Source organism: Paroedura picta, chromosome 2 (genome assembly GCF_049243985.1).
Source record: "Paroedura picta isolate Pp20150507F chromosome 2, Ppicta_v3.0, whole genome shotgun sequence".
NCBI lineage: Eukaryota > Metazoa > Chordata > Lepidosauria > Squamata > Gekkonidae > Paroedura > Paroedura picta.
Genome location: NC_135370.1, coordinates 11,164,784 through 11,186,939, shown reverse-complemented (window position 1 = coordinate 11,186,939; position 22,156 = coordinate 11,164,784). Strand labels below are relative to the sequence as shown.

The following is a 22,156-nucleotide window of genomic DNA, read 5'->3' as shown; positions in this document are numbered from 1 at the left end:
GATTGTCACTTTTTCCTTCCCCTGAATTATTACTTTGCAAAGCCGAATTCTGGATACATGCTGCTTTTTATTTTATTTTTAATGGTTGTTTTTTGTTTTTTGTTTTTTTTAGTCTTGTCATATGCACGTTACATTTAAGGGAAACATGGACAAATAGTTAGACATTTGGGTGTTTAATTCCCCACCTGCTGTAGCAGTTTACACAGCATTGCCATGCTAAACAAACCTGAAGCACAAGAAGTGTGTTTTCCCTTGATGTGATTTGGCCCGCTGGATTGTAGTAGATTGATTTTTATACTTGGATTGTGCCAGGTTCTGATAGGACTGGACCTTTAAAATAATGAAACGTACGGGAAACCAGTTGGAGGTGGGGCATGCATCTCACAGTGCTATCTTAAGCCCGGTTACACTCTCCTAAGCACTGTGTCTTTGGCCTTGGAAAAGGTTCTCTGCTCAGGGGGACAGCATGTCATAGACGAGGAGTAGTCAAACTGCGGCCCTCCAGATGTCCATGGACTACAATTCCCATGAGCCCCTGCCAGCATTCGCTGGCAGGGGCTCATGGGAATTGTAGTCCATGGACATCTGGAGGGCCGCAGTTTGACTACCTCTGTCATAGACTATGAGAATTAATATAGGGTAGCGGGGTTTTCATTCTCAAGTTTCATGTGGGCCGTGCATTACGAAATATTCTTTGCCTCCAGAGCAACATTTCTTGGCCGTACAGTCATTTCACACTATCAGTGTAGGGAAACGTACGTGGCGATTATCAATAAGCTTGCTTAAGAGAATTTCCCCTGGGATTTTTACGACATAGCGCCATGGAAATGTATTGGAATAGCTCTACTCTGTGTCCGGGGGCTGAGAAGTGAATTGATTAAAATGTTTTTGCTAAAGTGTCCCAATTAGGTAGGAGAAGGGTGTGTGTGTTTTTTTCTCCCCTTTAAAGAAATGTACGGTTTAACCTAAGTACTTGAAAAGCGACAGGTGGCCAGTACCTTCTTGAGGAAGTGATTGCACTTGTCAGGCGGAGCCGGAACTGCCTCATCCAAAGCGATGCCTTCTGAGAAACCTGGATCTATCAGAATAGCAGATGCTTTTCCCTTCGTGTCTGATTTGTTATGTGGATTAAAACTCACATGCTTGACTAATATTTATCTGGTAGTTGTATTTCAAAATAGCACTTGCCTCCTGCTCAGCACGTAGACAAGTAATAGGGCACTGAGATACCAGTAAGGCTTAACAATTATAACAATACTAGCTTCAAAGCCCGTTCCTAAGAACAAGCCCTGAAAGGGTCCCCTCCCGTGGCCAGGCAGCTTAAGGCGCCTTTGGGCCGCAGCTCGCAGTCAAATCAAGTGGGGCGGGTGGGGGCTGGGCAGCTCATTAGCAGGGCCGGAACAGAGCTCCTTAGCAGGCAGTCAGCAGGCCCAGCCTAGCAGGCCATGAGGCCCTCGTTAGCTAGCAAGGCCTCCACCATGATCCTTTGCCCAGGGCCCTCTCCCCTTACCTGCTGCTGGCTCCAAGCACTGAGGCATGTCTGAGAGCAAAGAGGCTAAACTCCAGGGCCGGAGGGCGGGAGCCGCAGGGGCAGGGCCAATCAGGGCAAAGCTGGCTGCACCCTGATTGGCCCTATTCCAACTTGGACAGCTGGACACGTCCCACCCCCTAGGCTGTTTCAGAAATATATAGAGGAACAACAATGGATAAGGATGATAGACTTCTCCAGAGTCAGCAGACTTCAAAGTTTCTTTAATGTCCGAAAAGTCCCAACGCGTTTCACCAAAAGGCTTTATCAAGGGACATTCAATCTTAAAAAATTATATAAAAGTACAATTAGTGGTTATTCAAAACATAGTTAATGAACGCTCAACAGAAATACATATGACTAATGTCATGAATACATACACGTCGTTATGTCAATAGGAGCCTCAATACTGAGAAATAATCTCTTAACAGAGTCTGAAACAAAAACCAGAGATAAGAATTACTGCAGTAACAAGAATCACTACCTGGTATACAACAATTATGATTATAGTATTAAGTCAAACAGAAGGACCACTAGGTACTAAACTACTTTTTTTCTTATCAGTTTATAAACTCAAGACAAAACGGAGACTTACGGAATTATAACAAGTTGCTAATCATAGCTTCAGGCATTCAACATGCACCTGAATCAGGGGGGAAAGAATGTTAAATATCCTTTGTTAGGGGTAGTCAAACTGCGGCCCTCCAGATGTCCATGGACTACAATTCCCATGAGCCCCTGCCAGCATTCGCTGGCAGGGGCTCATGGGAATTGTAGTCCATAGACATCTGCAGCGCCGCAGTTTGACTACCCCTGCCCTTTGTAATCCCAACAGCTTTGGGATACTGCAGAGCACTCATAAGTCAACAGTTACAAAAAGCAATGAAAATCCAACAGGTATTTCAGTGCCCTATTACTTGTCTACTGTTTGATTCTTCATTGGGTCCTGCCCCTCCTATTTTGGCTTTGCTGCTGCTCAACACGGCCATCTGTGCATGTCGCCTGCTTATAGAGCAATGCTTTTTTTTTTTCTGAGCTGGCCACTTGGATGTCATTGCTGGATTCGTTGAAATAGTTGCCTTGACTAACCAGTATTTCCCTCCCTTCAGAAACTTGAATCTGGATCAAGGGTAACCCGTCTTATAAGCAAGTCTGCTGCTGTTACACAGAAGCCCAGGATTCCCCATTGCACCGTTTGTAAGCGAAGAACCTTTTGAGTTTTATGCAGTTCTCACAGAAGGGGAACACACTCGTCTTGACAGATAATGCGCTACAATATACCTTTCTAGCCAGATTGTGAGAAGGCAGTATTGGGGAAATGGCTTTGCTTCCATTCTCTTATTTGGCTGTCAGGTGGCTAGTGAATTGTAAATGGTTAACTATGCTTAGTTGTGCTTTAGAATTCCCGTTGACATGAGCTGTGCTTCACAAATGGCGGGAAGGGCCCTAAAGGTATGTATTGAACACCTGCAAAAGTTATGATGGATCCTGATTCTTGGGCATGTGCCTTTTTGACAAGCTATGGCCTGTGGGCCAATGGGATCAACTCATAATCCTCCGCTGTCCACCATGGATGCAGCATTACCATTATATACCAACCCGGTCTACTCATTTATACAGGTATTAGGTTTAAGGCCCCCTGTAGCCCAAATACAGTGGGTGCTAGCGGGCAGGCGGCTGGGTGCAGGAGGTCCCCCCAGACACCCTCCCTCCCCCCCCCCGGGCTGGGCATCCCCCTCCCCTAGTTTGATTCCTGTTTGCTGTGAGCCACTCTTTTAAGGACCTGGGGAGATACCTGAGATTTTACTCCTTGATGTGGTATGAATAGTATTTCAGAAGTTCTTCAGAATCTATTGTCTGCATCCTGAACATCCCTTACTGGCTGCCAGAAATTCTGAACTCTTCCCAAGTTCAGTAAATTGGGGTGTTCTAAGTGTTCTTGTTTGTTCACCAGCACTAAATATGTCTTCAGTAAAGGTATCCCCTGTGCAAGCACCGGGTCATGTCTGACCCTTGGGATGACGCCCTCTAGCGTTTTCATGGCAGACTCAATACGGGGTGGTTTGCCAGTGCCTTCCCCAGCCATTACCATTTACCCCCCAGCAAGCTGGGTACTCATTTTACTGACCTCGGAAGGATGGAAAGCTGAGTTGACCTCGAGCTGGGATCGAACTCCCAGCCTCATGGGCACAGCTTTCAGACTGCATGTCTGCTGCCTTACCACTCTGCGCCACAAGAGGCTCTTATGTCTTCAGTACTAATGAGCAAATGCTATAAATGGCTGGGTTACCCTATTCCTGTCTCACCTTGGAAGCTAAACAGGGTCAGCCCTGGTTAGAACTTAATGGGGCCAAGGAAGTCCAGAATTAATATACAATGGCAAACCACTTCTGAATGTCCCTTGACAACCTCTGTGGGATTGCCATAAACCAGCTGTGACTTGAAGGGGAAAGGAGATGGCAAATCTTTGCTAATATTACATTGGGGTTCATACTGCCCAACAACTCATAGTAGCAAAAGGGTTTTTCTCCCATCCTTTGGAAACTTGCTCATGACGGACTGCCTCTATGTAAATGGCTACAAATATGGAACAGTGAGCGTCTTTGTGCCTCTCATTCAGCATTGGCATCATGTATCCTGTTTTGCCGCTGTGTTTGAGATGGCAAAGGTAGAACACTTAAAAAGAAAAACTTTATTTCCTCCTAAAATGCTTTTCCCAACCCAACGGGCAGAGTATTTCAGTGATCTGCAGTCCAATCCTTTGCATATTTTCTCAGAAATGTTCCATTGAGTAACAGAGCTTACTCCCATATCCCTCTGAATAGGACTGCATTAAATGACCTTATTAAAGGTAAAGGTAAAGGTATCCGGGTCATGTCTGGCCCTTGGGGTGACGCCCTCTAGCGTTTTCATGGCAGACTCAATACAGGGTGGTTTGCCAGTGCCTTCCCCCAGTCATTACCATTTTACCCCCCAGCAAGCAAGCTGGGTACTCATTTTACCAACCTCGGAAGGATGGAAGGCTAAGTCAATCTTGAGCCGGCTGCTGGGATCGAACTCTCAACCTCATGGGCAGAGCTTTCAGACTGCTGCCTTACCACTCTGCGCCACAAGAGGCTCTTATAAAATGACCTTGTACGAAGCTGAAATACTGATCTGCGTATCCCAGTGCTGCCTCCCATGAATGGCAGTGTGCCCCAGAGCTTTAGCCACAGCTTATTCCCAGGTTTATTTCCTGAGATCTTTCCACAGATGCCTCCTGTATCCAGCACAGATTTCCTACATCTGTCCACTGTTGCCAACAAAAGCCAGCCTGCAGCAGCCTTTCTCAACCTTTTGACTGTGGAGTATCCACTGAAATATTCTTCAGGTTTCAAGTAACCCCAGATGGCCACGCCTCCCTACCATGCCCCTGGAAGTCACGTGTTTACAGTGTGCCTGGCATCACTAATAAAGTGCTTGTTAAATTAGTTTCACTTTTTCGTGTGTAGTGCCTTGCCAGAGCAAAACAAGGAAGCATTCGTCTTACCAGTCGTAAAGCTCACCATGCAAAGCGGCAGTTCTCCTCCGGGTAAATGACCTGAGTAATCAGTCTCCAGCTGGGACTTGGGGATCCCCTGGAATTACAGCTCATCTCCAGACTACGACAATCAGTTTTCCTGGGCTGATTCTGCACTTTGTTTTTTCTGTTGTAGATCCTGCTGAATTCAGATTGATTTGAACTTGAGTCTTTCTTTATCCCCTGCCTCCACAATTGAAACAAAGTGTTCTGCACTTGATTGGGGAAGCTCAGAGTGGGGAGGAGAGCCAAGTTTAGCAGGAGTCTCTTTTCTTGTATGGGGGGGGGGAGAGAGAGAGAATTGGAGAAAGCAGAAGAGGGGGGAATAAATCCAAGAGGCAAATCTCTGCTGAGAGAAGTTAGGGCAGTGGTTCTCAACCTTCCTAATGCCATGACCCTTTAATACAGTTCCTCATGTTGTGGTGACCCCCAACCATAAAATTATGCAAGGGTTCTTTCACAGAAATTAAACTGAAACTGACCAATGGCTTGAAGATTCATTGATCATGATTGTATATACATTGTTCCCCCCCCCCTCCCTGGGGTTTCTCAGTTCTGTTCTGCCTCTTGTCCCACCATACCAATCTCACTCTTTTCCACTGCTCCAGACAAATGAATACTCTATCTCAATGTACCCCACAAGGCTGTTGTGTGGATGGAGCTTCTCCGGCCAAGCTGTTTGCCCTGCCACAACCCTTCTGAAAGGGTCATTCGACCCCAAGGTTGAGAACCACTGAGGGCTTCTGGTACGCAGTCACTTTAAGACCAACCTTGCAACCAGGAACCAGGAAGTCTTTGAACTGATGCCCTGGCCAATCAGGGAAGACTGCTTTGCCACCAGGCACGGAGAAGGAAGTTAATTCGCAAAAAGCAGAAATCTATGTGCTTATTGATGGAGATTTTTCAAATATTGAGGATGATATCCATTTCTAGATATCATGGAGGACAGTTCGGATCAATCATGCATGTTGCAGAGGGAAACTTTAAAGCACCCAAAATCAAAATGGAAATTGAATACTGTGTAGTCGGGAGGGATTTATTCAAGCTGGAAGTGGATATAAAGCCCCGTGCAGACTACAACCAGGAGAAAATTGCTGCTTTGAAGAGCAAACTGGCATTGGATACAGTCCACTTGTGCTTGAATATCAGAATCCTTTTGCTTGCAACTTCCTCTGGCCATTTTCTACTGATGAGGCTCTGAAAAGAAATTGAGGGGATAAATGGGAGGAGCCAATGAGGGAGTGTAGCAGATTCTGTTCTTCCCATTTCTTTTTCATTGTGTGGATTCAGCAAACACCAAATATAAGTAATGTTTTTTTTGTAGTCCACCTTTTTCACAGAGGCTCAAGGTGGATTAGACAATGTCAATTGATGCATTTAGGGATATGAGACATCGAATAAGCCAGGCTTTCTCAACCAGGGTGTCATGGAACCCTGAAAATTATCGACTCCTCTAGAAGGGTTTCCCAAAGGGGCGGGAGTTATTTCTTTACATATATTTTAAAATTATTAACCATTTACCAGATGATACGACCATATATAGTCACGTTGACCCACACCCTCCACTCCCAAAATGGCCATTGTGACACATACCTTGGCAACCCAGAAGCAAAGTATGGGTAAGGCCTCACTCTCAAGAGATCCACTGCATGGGACTGGATGCCTTAGCATCTCTGGAACTTAGCTGTGATGAATACAGCCTCTCTAGCACTTGCTGGTCCACGTAAGACTAATATCTCCACCACTGGGAAAGTAGCTGCTCATGTCCCTGACCTTATTGTGTATGGTGACCTCTCCCAGGAAGTACCGTCCATTGAAAACTTTGATGGTGTCCTGCTGTTTATTGACATCTCAGGTAGGCAAAATGTTGGGACTTTTGGACTTGCCTTGGTCCTGAGTCCCTCCAGAGAAATAAGAGCTGCAGAGTAACAGAGCATTTTGAAAGCATGCAGTTAATAGTTACCTTTGTGGTTGAGGCACAGATCTAGCCTCACAGTGCTTTGAGGTTTAAAAGAGAGTAATCTTTACTGGGTAAGGTTATATCTGAAATTATATCATATCCATCTGCTTTCAGTCTCCCTACTGAAGCAGAGTACGAAAGCTTAAAAGTTACAAAGAAAACACATTGCAAGCCCCTATGGCTGGCTCAAGCAGACTATATGCCCATACATCAGCAGATGGAGAGAACAGAGAGCCTAAATGGCTGTTTGCTCCTTGCTTGAGCGAAAGCACACAACTGCTCTTTCTCTTCCTGAAGAAACAAGAGGTGGGCAGGAGCCCAGCTTAAACAAAGAGATCTCCCAGGCATGTGCTGGGATTTATCCACTGCAATTCCAGAGTGACCATTAGATGCAACCAGAGAGCACACAGGTACAGCTCAGCTGCTTAAACAGCTTAACAACAGCCCTTCAAGGCTGACTTCACCAAATTATTCACTGATTGCAATTCCAACACAAAGCTCAATAAGCAATGATTCATGGTGGGGTAAGCATAAGTGTCAATTTTAAAAGTACTTTCTTTGACTGACTCCTTGGAGAGCTGCCGCCAGTCAGCAGACAAAAGCATAGTCCCTTGGACTCATTCAGGAGAATTTTACAAGGCAGATTCATGCTGACTCCTGCATCCCCACTTTGCTGCTGTGGGACTTATGGCCTCTATGGAATCCTGGGTCTTCTTTTCGTTTCTACCATGGTAAAGGAAATACAGTGTTAAAAACATGAAATATTTCTGGTGCACTTTGTGATGATTGTTATTTCATCTAAACCACAGGCCACTCTGCAGCCAATGGAAACAGCATCCTGCCCTCCTCCAAGTGACAACCTTTCATATACTTAAAGAGGGCTATCATGTCCCCTCTCAACCTCCTTTTCTCCACTCCAGGTGTGGTCTGACCAGTGCCGTATACAATGGGACTATGACATCTTGTGATTTTGATGTGATGCCCCTGTTGATACAGCCCAAAATGGCATTTGCCTTTTTTACCGCTGCATCACACTGCCTGCTCATGTTTAGCTTACAATCCACAAGTACCCCAAGGTCTCGTTCACACACAGTGTTACCTAGAAGCGTATCCCCCATCCAGTAGGCATGCTTTTCATTTTTCTGACCCAGATGCAGAACTCTGTTGTTGTTGTTGTTATGTGCGAAGTCGTGTCCGACCCATCGCGACCCCATGGACAATGATCCTCCAGGCCTTCCTGTCCTCTACCATTCCCCGGAGTCCATTTAAGTTTGCACCTACTGCTTCAGTGACTCCATCCATCCACCTCATTCTCTGTCGTCCCCTTCTTCTTTTGCCCTCGATCTCTCCCAGCATTAGGCTCTTCTCCAGGGAGTCCTTCCTTCTCATGAGGTGGCCAAAATATTTGAGTTTCATCTTCAGGATCTGGCCTTCTAAAGAGCAGTCAGGGCTGATCTCCTCTAGTACTGACCGATTTGTTCGCCTTGCAGTCCAAGGGACTCGCAAGAGTCTTCTCCAGCACCAGAGTTCAAAAGCCTCAATTCTTTGACGCTCGGCCTTCCTTATGGTCCAACTTTCGCAGCCATACATTGCAACTGGGAAGACCATAGCCTTGACTAAACGCACTTTTGTTGGTAGGGTGATGTCTCTGCTTTTTAGGATGCTGTCTAGATTTGCCATAGCTTTCCTCCCCAGGAGCAAGCGTCTTTTAATTTCTTTCCTGCAGTCCCCATCTGCAGTGATCTTGGAGCCCAGGAAAATAAAATCTGTCACTATCTCCATTTCTTCCCCTTCTATTTGCCAGGAATTGAGAGGGCCGGATGCCATGATCTTTGTTTTCTTGATGTTGAGTTTCAAGCCAACTTTGGCACTCTCCTCCTTCACCCGCATCAACAGGCTCTTTAGTTCCTCTTCACTTTCTGCCATTAGAGTGGTATCATCTGCATATCTGAGGTTGTTGATATTTCTCCCTGCAATCTTGATCCCAATTTGTGACTCCTCTAATCCCGCATTTCTCATGATGTGCTCTGCATACAAGTTAAATAGGCAAGGCGACAGTATACAGCCTTGCCGAACTCCTTTCTCAATTTTGAACCAGTCAGTGATTCCATGTTCAGTTCTCACTATTGCTTCTTGACCTGCATATAAGTTTCTCAAGAGACAAATAAGATGCTCTGGTATTCCCATCTCTTTAAGAACTTGCCACAATTTGTTGTGCTCCACACAATCAAAGGCTTTAGCATAGTCAATGAAGCAGAAGTAGACGTTCTTCTGGTACTCCCTAGCTTTCTCCATGATCCAGCGTATGTTGGCAATTTGATCTCTAGTTCCTCTGCCTCTTCGAAATCCTGCCTGTACTTCTGGAAGTTCTCGGTCCACATATTGCTGGAGCCTAGCTTGTAGGATTTTGAGCATAACTTTGCTAGCATGAGAAATTAGTGCGATGGTGCAGTAGTTTGAACATTCTTTGGCATTGCCCTTCTTTGGGATTGGAATGTAAACTGACCTTTTCCAATCCTGTGGCCATTGTTGAGTTTTCCAAATTTGCTGGCATATTGAGTGTAGCACTTTTACTGCATCGTCCTTTAAGATTTTGAATAGTTCAACTGGAATGCTGTCAGCACCACTAGCTTTATCGTTGCTCAGACTTCCTAAGGCCCATTTGACTTCACATTCCAGGATGTCTGGCTCCAGGTCAGTAACTACCCCATTGTGGTCATCAGGGATGTTAAGCTCGCTCTTGTATAGTTCTTCTGTATAATTTTGCCACCTTTGTTTGATCTCTTCTGTTTCTGTGAGGTCCCTACCATTTTGGTCCCTTATCATACCCATCTTTGCATGAAACGTTCTCTTCATATCTCCAATTTTCTTGAAAAGATCTCTGGTCCTCCCCATTCTATTGTTTTCTTCTATTTGTTTGCACTGTTCATATAAGAAGGCATTCTTATCTCTTCTAGCTTTTCTCTGGAATTCTGCATTCAATTGGGTGTATCTTTCTCTTTCTCCCTTGCCTTTCACTTCCCTTCTCTCCTTAGCTATTTGTAAAGCTTCCTCAGACAGCCATTTTGATTTCTTGCATTTCTTTTTCTTTGGGATGGTTTTAGTTGCTACCTCTTGTACAATGTTGCGAACCTCCGTCCATAGTTCTTCAGGCACTCTGTCTATCAGATCTAATTCCTTAAATCTATTTGTCACCTCCACTGTGTATTCGTCAGGGATATGATTTAGTTCATACCTGAGTGGCCTAGTGCTTTTCCCTACTTTCTTCAATTTAAGCCTAAATTTTGCAACAAGAAGCTCATGATCTGAACCACAATCAGCTCCTGGTCTTGTTTTTATTGACTGGATAGAACTTTTCCATCTTTGGCTGCAGAGCACATAGTCAATCTGATTTCTGTGTTGACCGTCTGGTGATGTCCATGTGTAGAGTCGTCTCTTGGGTTGCTGGAAAAGAGTGTTTGCTATGACCATTGTATTCTCTTGACAAAATTCTACCAGCCTGTGCCCTGCTTCATTTTGTACTCCAAGGCCAAACTTGCCTGTTATCCCGGTTATCTTTTGGCTTCCTACTTTAGCATTCCAATCCCCCATGATGATAAGCACATCATTTTTGGGCGTTGCTTCTAGAAGGTGTTGTAGGGCTTCATAGAACTGATCAACTTCATCCTCTTCAGCAGCAGTGGTTGGGGCGTAGACCTGGATCACTGTGATGTTGAATGGTTTGCCTTGGATTCGAACTGAGATCATTCTGTCATTTTGGGGATTGTATCCCAAGACTGCTTTTCCTACTCTCTTATTGATTATGAATGCTACTCCATTTCTTCTGCGAGATTCTTGTCCACAGTAGTATACCTGATGGTCATCTGAATTAAATTCACCCATTCCTGTCCATTTTAGTTCACTGATTCCTAAAATGTCGATGTTCAGTCTTCTCATTTCTTGTTTAACCACGTCCAGAACTCTACACTTATCTTTATTAAATTGCATCTTGTTCTCATTTGCCCATTTTTCCATCGTGTTCAGATCTCATTGAACTCTGTCTCTGTCTTCTGGAGTATTTGCCAGTCCTCCCAATTTGGTGTCATCTGCAAACTTGATGAGTAGTCCCTCCACCCCCTCATCTAGATCATTAATAAATATGTTAAAAAGTACGTTAAAAAGTATCGGACCGAGCCCTGAGCCCTGAGGTACCCCGCAACTCACATCCCTCCAGTCTGATGAAACACCATTGACAACGACTCTTTGAGTGCAGTTCTCTAACCAATTCCCTATCCACCTAACTATCTGAAAATCCAGATTGCAGTCCTTCAATTTATCCATCGGAACATCATGGGGAACCCTATCAAAAGTTTTACTAAAATCCAAGTAAGCGACATCCACCGAATTTCCACGATCCAGCAAACCTGTCACTTGGTCAAAAAAGGAAACCAGGTTGGTCTGGCAGGACCTGTTGGAGAAAAATCCATGCTGACTTCCTTGGATCACCAAATTGTCCTCCAGATGTTTGCAGATTGCTCCCTTTAATATCTGCTCCATTTGGGGGAGGCAGGAAACCTATTCCTGTCTCTCAGGGCAACTTCAGCATCTGGAGGAAAGAAAGAGGATTGATGTGCATATCACACAGACACAACAGCGCATCTATGTATTGCACATTGTATTTATTGATGGAATGGCAAGCTCTTTTATGTTGGTCAGAATGTGGTGTTCCTTTCATATGCATTTCTGATGCAGTGTAAATTGCAAAGTAGACATTTGCTTCAACCTACAGCATTTACTCAAAATGCCAGACTAGGGTGTTTTTCCCTCCCCAGATATGCCATTTTAAAAAGTCTTCTTAAATCCACATGCAAGTTACAATTGCAAGTAATAATTTGTGTTTGTTTTGGGGAGCTATCTGATGTTCAGGGTCACCTTCCTTTCCATTAAATACGGCATTACGTTTTACGATGCAAATTGTTCCCAGGTAAATGCATCAGGCAATAAGTGGTCTGATTCATAACTTCTACATGGTCCAACGGGATCCGCTCCTTCCTCTTTCATCAGTGCAAAAGCTAGTAAGATACAGATCTGCCAGGCATCTTCTGTTTATGCCCATTCAAGGTTTCACAGCACTGACAGAGACCTTCAGCATGAGCTCAAACTTGGACTATGGTGCTGACCAGCTGACCCAGACGCTCAATCAATATGTGGGTGACATTGTGGAGGGTGAGTTTGGCAGCCGTGAGTATAATCTGTCACAAGAAGAATGACCCATCTCTCCTTTTCATAGTCTTAACACATGCACACACATTAGGCAGTTGCCCAGGGGCCCCACAAGCATAGGGGCCCCATGCTAACAAATGGGTGTATTGATAGTCTGTGATACATTTGGGCGGAACATTTGATTCATAATCAATCAGCCATCGTAATTTCATCCTGTGTCATCTCTGCCTGCATGATTCATCGAGGGCTCATGTTATACTGTCCAAATGTTTGTGTTGAGTAATCTTTGCTGTTTAGCATGATTGTAAGTGTTTGAACTCGGGTTGTGTCATCCCACAGAGTTCACCGTCCAAAATAGCCATTTTCTCCAGGAGAAACGGGTTCCTGCAGTCTGGAGTAGGGATAGGCACCATCCAAACTTTCCCACTAAAAGAGAGAAGCAAAACGGGCTGGCCTGAACCAGACTGTCAGGATCTTAGGAGAGCAGCTCGGCTGACGATCCCCAACCGTGACAGAACTGAGACCACACCAAGCAGTCCAAAGCAAAGTCAATAGAATCAGAGTCCAGTAGCACCTTTAAGATCAACAAAGATTTATTCAGGGCGTGAGCTTTCGAGGGCAAGAACTCTTTGTCAGCCACAGTTTGGCCACCCCTGGTCTAGCCTGTGAAAGGAAGTGGAAATCCTAAGAGCAGGTATCAGCCTTCAGAGAGCTAAGAATTTCAGTAAACCCACAGCTAAGCCTAGGGCTTACTTTCAGTTTATACCCATTTACAATGTCATGACAACCTCCAAAGAGTCCTGAGGAACTGTGATTTTGTTTTCTTTTATTTAACATTGTGGAGAATTCACGGTCACCCAAACACCTTCCAAGGAAAAAAAGAATGACTATTAATTTTAAGCCTGGGGTAAAGCTGTTTCTCAGGAACCTTGTTAATCCAAAATAGTAATCGCCAGTGAATTTTGGTTCGAGGAATTTTGGCTCCAAGAACCACTCCCATACAGGAAACGTGCATGCTGGTGTGCCTCATTTTGGTTGATCTCACTACAAGCTTATTTACATGGCTTACAAAACTTCATTGTGAGTTTCTCCCCTAATTCAATGCAAATTTATTTATCCCCTGTGACTTGTGCTCTCACTTTCTTTCATCAACAGAGGTGCTGAATTTTGGAGGCGACATACTGAAATTTGCAGGTAAAAATCACAGAGAAAGATGGTTAAAAAAAAAAAATTAGAGAGCCCAGGGTATGAATCTTGTAAATATCAATCAATCAATAATTAATTATTAATCTGTTTGGGAGATAATAGCCTGGTTGAGTCTGAAATTGGAGTCTAGTAACTTTCATCTGACTCTGTCAAATAGGCTGAACCAGGTATTCTTAACCAGGGCCTATTCCGCATGATGGAAAAGGCTGATGAAAACTCAATAAATACATCGTGTTTTTTCTGATCTCTGCACAGGAGAGTGAATTTACTCTGCAAAACTGATTTTCCTCTGCATGGCGAACTGCCTCTTCGGTGCATTAAGTGTCTTTTAAGCATTGTTTCTGAAAGACGCTTTTCACCGATACATTTATCTCCTGCCTGTCTCAGGCGCGATATTAGTCATGCAGAGAAACTCCTTGGTTATGCAGATTAGTGACTGCATTAGAGAACAAAGCATGTCACTGAGTTTCTAATAGAGTCTAGCAAGTGGAGCTGGCAAATCTACAGTGGGCAGGGCTATGAATTGTTCCATGCAGAAAGCATTGCAGCGTAGTTTTTCAACAGACTATATTCAATACAGAACAACGATTGTAGTATAATAAAGCGGTCTAAACTAGTTGTTTTTAAAACTGTTTTATTTGGCTCCGTGCAAAATACCTCCAGGGTCTAGGGAATCCTGGGGTTACGCGAGAGTTTACCCGGGGTTGTCTTTCCCAGAAGTTCAGAGGGCCTGCTGACGTCCCTGGAGCCCACTTCTCCAATTGCTCTACAGGCCTCGTCTCTTTCTCCACAAGGGAAACAGTAAATGATGCATCAGTTGACTTGCTGACTCCTGCATCTTCCTTCTGTGCCCACCTCTGTGAAGGGGCATGGCACCACTCATCTCTCCACTGATGGGCTTCCTCGAAGCCTGAAAAATATTTCAGAGGTTCTTCCATGGTCAAAAGGCTGGAAAACCCTGGGTTAAAATGTGTGTATGCCCAATACCAATCACAAATCATGGCAGAGATCAGATGCCTGATCCTGACATGATGCCTACAGTAATTGGTTAGCATTACATAAATACTCTGATTCAGGGCTATTAGGGTTCCCCCCCCCCCCTCAGGCAGAGGCCAGAGATATTTTGCTTGAAAATTGTCACAGCTGCTTTAAGAATGGCAGCTGAACAGTGGCTTGGAAACCGTAAGAGGCAGGGATCCGCAATCTTTTTGAGCCTGTGGGCGCATCTGGAATTTTGACACGGCATGAAGAGTGTAGCAGCAAAATGGCCGCCACAAAAATGGCTGCCCCAGGAGGCCGAGCCAGCCACAAAATGATTGCCTTAGCTTAACTTCAGTAACATACCGTAGAACAGGGGTAGTCAAACAGTGGCCCTCCAGATGTCCATGGACTACAATTCCCAGAAGCCCCTGCCAGCGAATGCTGGCAGGGGCTTCTGGGAATTGTAGTCCATGGACATCTGGAGGGCTGCAGTTTGACTACCCCTGCTGTAGAACCTTGTGCAGTCAGCTCAGCTACTGCCAAAGTAACATTTAAAAAATAATTTGTACAGCCAATCAAATCTCCAATAGCTAGTCAGAAACCTTGCTGGGGAAAAGGCCTACCTGGCCCTGCTACTCCCTGAAAACACTTGGAGGGCTTCAGAAATAGGGGTGTGCTCCACGTCGTCCGAATTGGCTGTTCCGGGCCGCCGCGGGGAGGCGCTGGCTGCGGTGGCCCGGCGTGGCCAATTCAGATGATGCGGCGCACACCTCTAATCAGAAATGGTGTCACGGGACGCCATTGTGTTTACGGGCACCACCCTTGGGCTCCCTGGGATAAGTAAATAGACAAGTCCAATCTTTTCTTCCCCTTCTCTGTAGGTGATGCATTGCTGGCCCTCTGGAAGGTGCATCGTGCGCATATAAATGACATCATCACCCTGGCACTCAAGTGCAGCTTGAGCATCCAGCAGTACTATGGAGTTCGTGAGACAGATGTGGGCCTGACAATGCGGATAAAGATAGGTGCCGTCTCCCCTCCGTGGACAAAGTTCTGAACGTCCTTGGGCTTGTCGTAAGATGGTGGTCACCCTGGGTGGGGGGGAGGGTAATAGAAGGTAGTAAGTCTGTTTGGGGGGGAGTGGGGTCTTTGTTCTTAGGCCCTTGACCACCCAGCTGGTAATACAGATGCCAGTCTGCAAAAGCAGCCCTTCTTTTGACTGGCACACTCTGCTGTCTCTGGAAATTGATGATATAGGCTAGGGTTTTGTGCAGCAGCGTCCGAATTGGCCGTGCCGCAGGGGGGGGGGGGAGACACGGATGCTGGTGCATAACTTGGTGCACACACGCAGGCGCGGAGCTCCTGGAATGGCCGATTTGTACACTGCTGCACATGACCCTAACCCAGGGGTAGTCAAACTGTGGCCCTCCAGATGTCCATGGACTACAATTCCCAGAAGCCTGGCAGGGGCTCCTGGGAATTGCTGGCAGGGGGTCCTGCTGGCAGGGGCTCCTGGGAATTGTAGTCCATGGACATCTGGAGGGCCACAGTTTGACTACCCCTGCCCTAACCCGTACAAGCCAGCCTTTTTTGGCCTTTCAACCATGAAGGAACCCCTAAAATATTTGTCAGGCTTCAAGGAACCCTGGAAGTGGTGTGGAAGTGGGTGTGGATCTAAAATGTGAGAGCCTGCCAACCAGTCAGGTATTTACTGCTTCCATTGTGGAGGCTCCAGGGATGTCTAGTGATGTCAGTAGCCATCCAGACTGCTGGGAAAGGCCATGTGACCCCTGGGGAACTCTCATGGATCCCTAGTTGGGAATCCCTCTCTTCCAGAATAGGGTTGCAGTTCCAGTTTTGAAAATTCCTAAAGATCTGGGGACGATGCAAGGGGAAAGAGGAGTCTGGGGAAAGGAGGGAGCTTTGCATGGAGGTGATGCTCTTGAGTCCACCTTCCTGCCCTTTTCTCCAGGGGAACTAATCTCTGCAGTTGTAATTTTTACTCTGCTCTGGCTCGGCCTCACTTGGAGTCCTGTGTTCAGTTTTGGGCACCCCAGTTGAAGAGGGATGTTGACAAACTGGAACGTGTCCAGAGGAGGGCAACAAAGATAGTGAGGGGTTTGGAGACCAAGACGTATGAGGAAAGGTTGGGGGAACTTGGTCTGTTTAGCCTAGAGAGGAGACGACTGAGAGGGGATCTGATAACCATCTTCAAGTATTTAAAAGGGTGCCATATGGAGGATGGAGCAGAATTGTTCTCTCTTGCCCCAGAGGGACAAACCAGAACGAATGGGATGAAATTAATTCAAAAGAAATTCCATATAAACATCCAGAAGTTCTTGACTTAGAGCGGTTTCTCAGTGGAACAGGCTTCCTCGGGAGGTGGGAGGTTCTCCATCTTTGGAAATTCTTAAACAGAGGTTAGATAGCCATCTGACGGAGAGGCTAATTCTGTGAAGGTTCAAGGGGGTGGAAGGTTACAGTAGATGAGCGATTGGGATGTGAGTGTCCTGCATAGTGCAGGGGGTTGGACTAGATGACCCATGAGGTCCCTTCCAACTCTATGATTCTAATTCCAGGAGAAATCCAGACTAGGGTTGGGCGTTTTGGCTTGCTTCGGCCGCTTTGGTGATCACGAAAGCCCACAGCACCCAGCGCTGTGGGCTTCCATGATCGCCGAAGCAGCCGAAGCAAGCCAAAGTGCCCAACCCTCATCTGGACCCCATCATGGGATTGGGAACCCTATTTCAGAAGGAATGGGCAGGAGGAACAGCCCAAAATCTGGCTGGTTGAAGAAATGAGGAGAAGCTAAAAAGTATCCTATCCTCATTAGTGTATCTTGATGGCTGAGTTCAGATATGGCCAAACTAAACAAGGCTCCCCAACTGACTACGGTTAATTAGAGTCTGCCAAGTCCTGAGCTGTTTTATTAACAACAGTGAGTCTTAATTATGATTTTGTGTACTGCATGAATGCGGTGTCCTGATCTTTGTTTGCTCCCTGGGAACACCCAATGAAACCACCACAGGCCAAGGCAAACCGGGTCTTGAGTGATGCTCTGTAATCAGGACTCTGGTTTCACAAGTTAACTGTAGTTAAAACAAATGACGATTTCACGGGAACTAAGCCCATTGCTCCTTCTAACAGAGACTGAGGGTGGAGAGCCTTGCAGCAGTGCAGCAAATGGGGGGTCATCCGTGGTCCCTGGAAGCTTGAGGGACTTCCCAAGGATGCAGGGAAATTACTTTTTAAATTAAAAAAGAGACGTCCTCCCTCTAGAACAGGGGTAGTCAAACTGCGGCCCTCCAGATGTCCATGGACTACAATTCCCAGGAGCCCCTGCCAGCATTCGCTGGCAGGGGCTCCTGGGAATTGTAGTCCATGGACATCTGGAGGGCCGCAGTTTGACTACCGCTGCTCTAGAACATTTTCTAGATGCAAGGAATGCTGAGGGTAGCTGAGCATGAATTAAAGGGAAGGAAGAAAACAAGAATTTTCTTAAGCCATGAAGAGTTTGTAGCCCGGGGTTTGGTTTGAAGGTACATCTTTAAAGAATTGGTCCGTTTCCACAATGAATATATTCTGTGTCTTGCCAGGGCTATCTGCAGGCCACATCTCAAAAGTTATTGTTGGGAACAACAAGCACCAACACTTTGTGGTCATTGGCCGGGCAGTGGACGAGGTGCGCCTGGCTCAGAACCTAGCACAAGCCGGCGAAATCATTCTGTCACCCAATTGTTGGGAGCTCTGTCACCGGAAATTAATTGTGGTAGAAAAGATCCCAGATGTACGAGCAGTCAAGGTGAGCATGGGTAGAGCTGGGCTGTTGAAAGAAACGAAGTCCAGCTTGCCGTAGGGGTTAAGAGCAGCAAACTCTAATCTGGAGAACTGGGTTTGAGTCCCCACTCCTTGTCCACCTGAGGCCTGCTGGGTGACCTTGGGCCAGTCAGAGTTCTCTCAAAACTCTCTCAGCCCTACCTGTCTCACAAGGTGGCAGTTGTAGGGAGAGGAAGGGAAGGCAATTGTAAGCCATTTTGGGACTCCGTAGGGTAGATGTCGCAACTCAAGGATTCTGGTGCATAGAAGAGGCCTTCTTTCAGATAAAATTCCAACAAAATTCCATAGAATGTATAAGGAAAGGCAGTCTTTATTGAGAACATCCACAAAGCAGAGCAGAACATGCAGAGATAAGGAATTATGATTCTCCCCAGTCTGATATAGGTCTGGGGGTTCAGGTGGGAACAGTTGTTCACTTTGATCATTTAGGTGTGAATTCTGGGGACATCTAGTCTCCTTCCCCAGATGGTAGATCAGCAGCAGCAGCTGGCTGTTTTGTCACCTCTCTGTGAGCCAAGGACACTGATACATAAGACCAAGTTCGGGGGGGCAGGAGGGGGGGAATGGGCAGATGTGCTTTCTGGTTGTAAATACAGATGAAAGTAAACCAAGAGAGCAGAGGTGGGGGGGGGGGTTGAGGAAGGAGTTAGATTGACCCAATTAAGCCCTATGCCAACCTTCCAGAACTACCCTAGACACGGGATATGACAGTAGAGAAAAGCAAGGTATAAAAAATCTACTCTTCTTCTTATGGGCAAATTGTGTTTAGCCTGTCATTTATTACTGCTTGTTCTGATTTTATAACATTCCTGATTGGCAGTATTGAAGGGTAGCCAAATCCCACCACTGTGTTCTGTTGGCTGATTATCATTCTCTGAGAGAGCCAGAAACATGCCTACCTATGTCATCCAGAAGTGACATAGACACATTGGGGGCAACACTCTGCTTTGTGAGCAAACCCTCCTTGGTAGAATCAGAAACCTACCATAAAGTTTTGCCCCCAAACCAGAGCATTGCCCCCCCCCGACATCACCAACATACCTGTGTGGTGAGCCAGCTGGTATAGCAGTTAAAAATGGTGGCCTTTAATCTGGAGAACTGGTTTTGATTTCCCACTCCTCCTCATGCAGCCAGCTGGGTGAACTTGTCCCAGTCCCAATTTTCTCAGAGCTGCCTCAGCCTCACCTACTTCACAAGGTAGGTGAGGTCTGTTCTGGGAACAGGAAGGGTAGGCAATTATAATCCACTTTGAGATTCCACTGGGTAGCAAAAAGCAGGGTACAAAAACTTTTTTGCAGGCAATGCTCTTTTGTTTTGATATCTAGTGTTTCAAAGGGTGCAATAGACTCTGTGATATGAATAAAGCTAAGTTCAAAGCTGCTTGCAAAATCAAAACTCCATAAGTCACAAATCAGAACAGGAATGCCAGAAATATTATTTTATACTTAACATTATTTCTATAATATTTTTTCAATTAATAGCAACAATAAAGAGAGACTTGTACAGAGAACTTTTCCTGCACATGTTATTTTATCAGTTGCGTGCCTCTACTACATTTTTTCCCCTTTACCACCTGTGTTTTGCTCCTTGTAGAGGTATCTTTGGTTTTTTTATAGCTGTTTCCCCAGGACTTTTATGAGAACTTTTAAAGTGCTACTCAGGGGAGAAAGAATGGAGCATCAGCTATGAAAGATCAAAGCAACCACTAGAGGGAGTAAAAGAGTGCCTTAAAAAGGAGAAATTATGAAAGATCAAAGCAACCTCTAGAGGGAGCAGAAGTGTGTCCTAAACAAGGAGACACTATGAAAGATCGAAGCAACCACTAGAGGGAGCAAAACCTGTGTGGTAAAGAAAAGAAACAGACACAGTGCAGGCACACAACCAGTAGAAATAACACATGCACGTACACCCGATCAGAGAGCAGAAGGAATGTGAAATTTGTAGCATCGTGACAATTTATGGTGCTAGAATGCATGGACTAGAACTAAGGAACTACAGTTCTTATGATACAGTATGAGACAGTGTGCAGGCCTTTGTATTCCATTTTATACACAATCTTTAACCGCTCCTGTGGAGTGGAATAAATAAAAGAGTAAGCTCTAAGGGGGAGGAGAAAGGGCGGGCTCTGTCCAGGATAAAAACTCGGAGGGCCCAATCAGGAGCCACGAAGCGGCTCCTGATTGGGCCCTCCAAGTACCACTCCAGGGCCAAGCACCCAATGGGGAGCCACGCAAAGCCCGGTTTCCCATTGGCCGCATGGCCCAGCCCTTCCCCCACCGCACACACCCATGCACACACTCCTCTCTACCCCCTCTTCCCTCGCCACCTCCCCCTCCTGATTCACCCCCCTCACGATTCCCCCCCACCCTTCACACACACCCTGTCCCCTCCCCTTTCACCTACCTCTCTGCCTGCCTTCCTTCCTTTCTTCCTTCTTCCTTCCTGACTTCTTGACTTCCTTTATTTCTCCATCTCCTTCCTGGCTCTCTGTCTCTCCCTCTTACTTGCTTCCTGTCTTTCTCCTTCACTTTCTTTCTTCCTTTCTCCCTTCTACCCATCCTTTCAACCACCCCTTGCCCTTCTTTCTCCCTCCCATACCTCCTTTCCTCTTCTTCCTTCTTTGCCTACAGTCTGCCTCCCCCTTCGCTAGCGCCCGCTGTCTTTCTTCTACAGCGGGCTTAATTTCTAGTGATGCTATAAACATGAACAGTTATGGATGACTCCTTTTCTTTCCTACCCGGTCAAAATTCAAGGGCCAAGCACATTTCATTGACTCTTTTGGTGATTTCATAAAGCCAATCCACAATAGTTCTATTGCAAAGAAGGTAGGAGTGACAATTTTTATACGCACCCCAACTGCTGTGTTTTCTGGTACTCACTGGTATCGCTACCTCTATGTGGCAGTCAAGGTACAGCTGTCTATTATTCTGTCCTGTTCTTTAGCTACAGGTCAGAATAATAAAACCCATGGAGAATGCATGCCCACTAAAGCAGGTAACTGGTGGTAGCCCAGTTTACAACTTGACAACTTAAGGCAGGAAGACACAATCTTAACATCTGAACACCAATATGGTTCAAGATGGGAAACAGGGAGGGGGGAAGAGAAGGCAACTCCGGGCCAGAGCCCCAAGAGGACTTCTGGGGCTTTGGTCAAGGATGGCATGGCATGAGCCAGGGGTGAACATGACAGCTGGGAACAAACATGGATGAATAACGAGTTCTCTTTGCCTGCAGCTGAAGTTAATTAAGGACGTCCCTACGTCTGATCTAGATGCGTTCTATCAAAGGTGTGCAGAGCACTTGGAGGATAATCATATCCCCGACAGTCCTGGTAAGTCTTACTGCCATGTCAAACAATCTGACAAGCAGAACTTTCTATGTCAAACAACAACAACAAAGCCTTTGTTGGCAAATATAAAAGGAGAACGATAAACAAACGGTCCTAGAGCAATGCCAACAAAGCCGACAAAAGTGGACATCCTACTTAAAAGTGGACAGAATACATTTATGACTCCTCATTGGAAATTACAAAAATCCTGCAACTGGTTCAATTAAAGCAGGATTGTAGGACAGCAAAAGAAACGGAATCTTAAAGTCCTCAGAATGCGGTTCTCTTTCGCAAAGCAGAAGGTTAAGAAATCTAGCTCTGATACTAAAATGTAATGGACAATGAAGGGAAAAAAAACATGAGCAATTGATTCCAAGCAGTGTCCACAACGGCAAAGCGTAGTTGGAAACGGATTTGTTGGAATTACCTTGAGCATTCAGGGAGGGCGGTATATGAATGAATGAATGAATGAATGAATGAATGAATGAATGAATGAATGAATGAATGAATGAATGAATGAATGAATGAATGAAATCTCCCATATAGCATAGCATT

General features: G+C 45.6%; 1 protein-coding gene across 2 annotated transcripts in view; it reads left to right on the top strand.

The window, feature by feature from the left end:
• Nucleotides 1–6,586: 6,586 nt before the first annotated feature.
• The window catches only part of LOC143829070 (adenylate cyclase type 10-like), a 72,580-nt gene continuing 57,010 nt past the window's right edge, over nucleotides 6,587–22,156 (top strand). Inside the window, exons 1-6 of one of the 2 annotated variants that reach the window (XM_077319369.1) lie at nucleotides 6,587–6,942; nucleotides 12,148–12,252; nucleotides 13,405–13,443; nucleotides 15,318–15,461; nucleotides 18,033–18,238; nucleotides 21,508–21,604. In XM_077319369.1, coding sequence (XP_077175484.1) covers nucleotides 6,777–6,942; nucleotides 12,148–12,252; nucleotides 13,405–13,443; nucleotides 15,318–15,461; nucleotides 18,033–18,238; nucleotides 21,508–21,604 — 757 coding nt within the window. In that variant the 5' untranslated portion in view covers nucleotides 6,587–6,776. The remainder of the gene's footprint in view (nucleotides 6,943–12,147; nucleotides 12,253–13,404; nucleotides 13,444–15,317; nucleotides 15,462–18,032; nucleotides 18,239–21,507; nucleotides 21,605–22,156) is intronic. The other variant, XM_077319370.1, reaches the window with a different exon arrangement.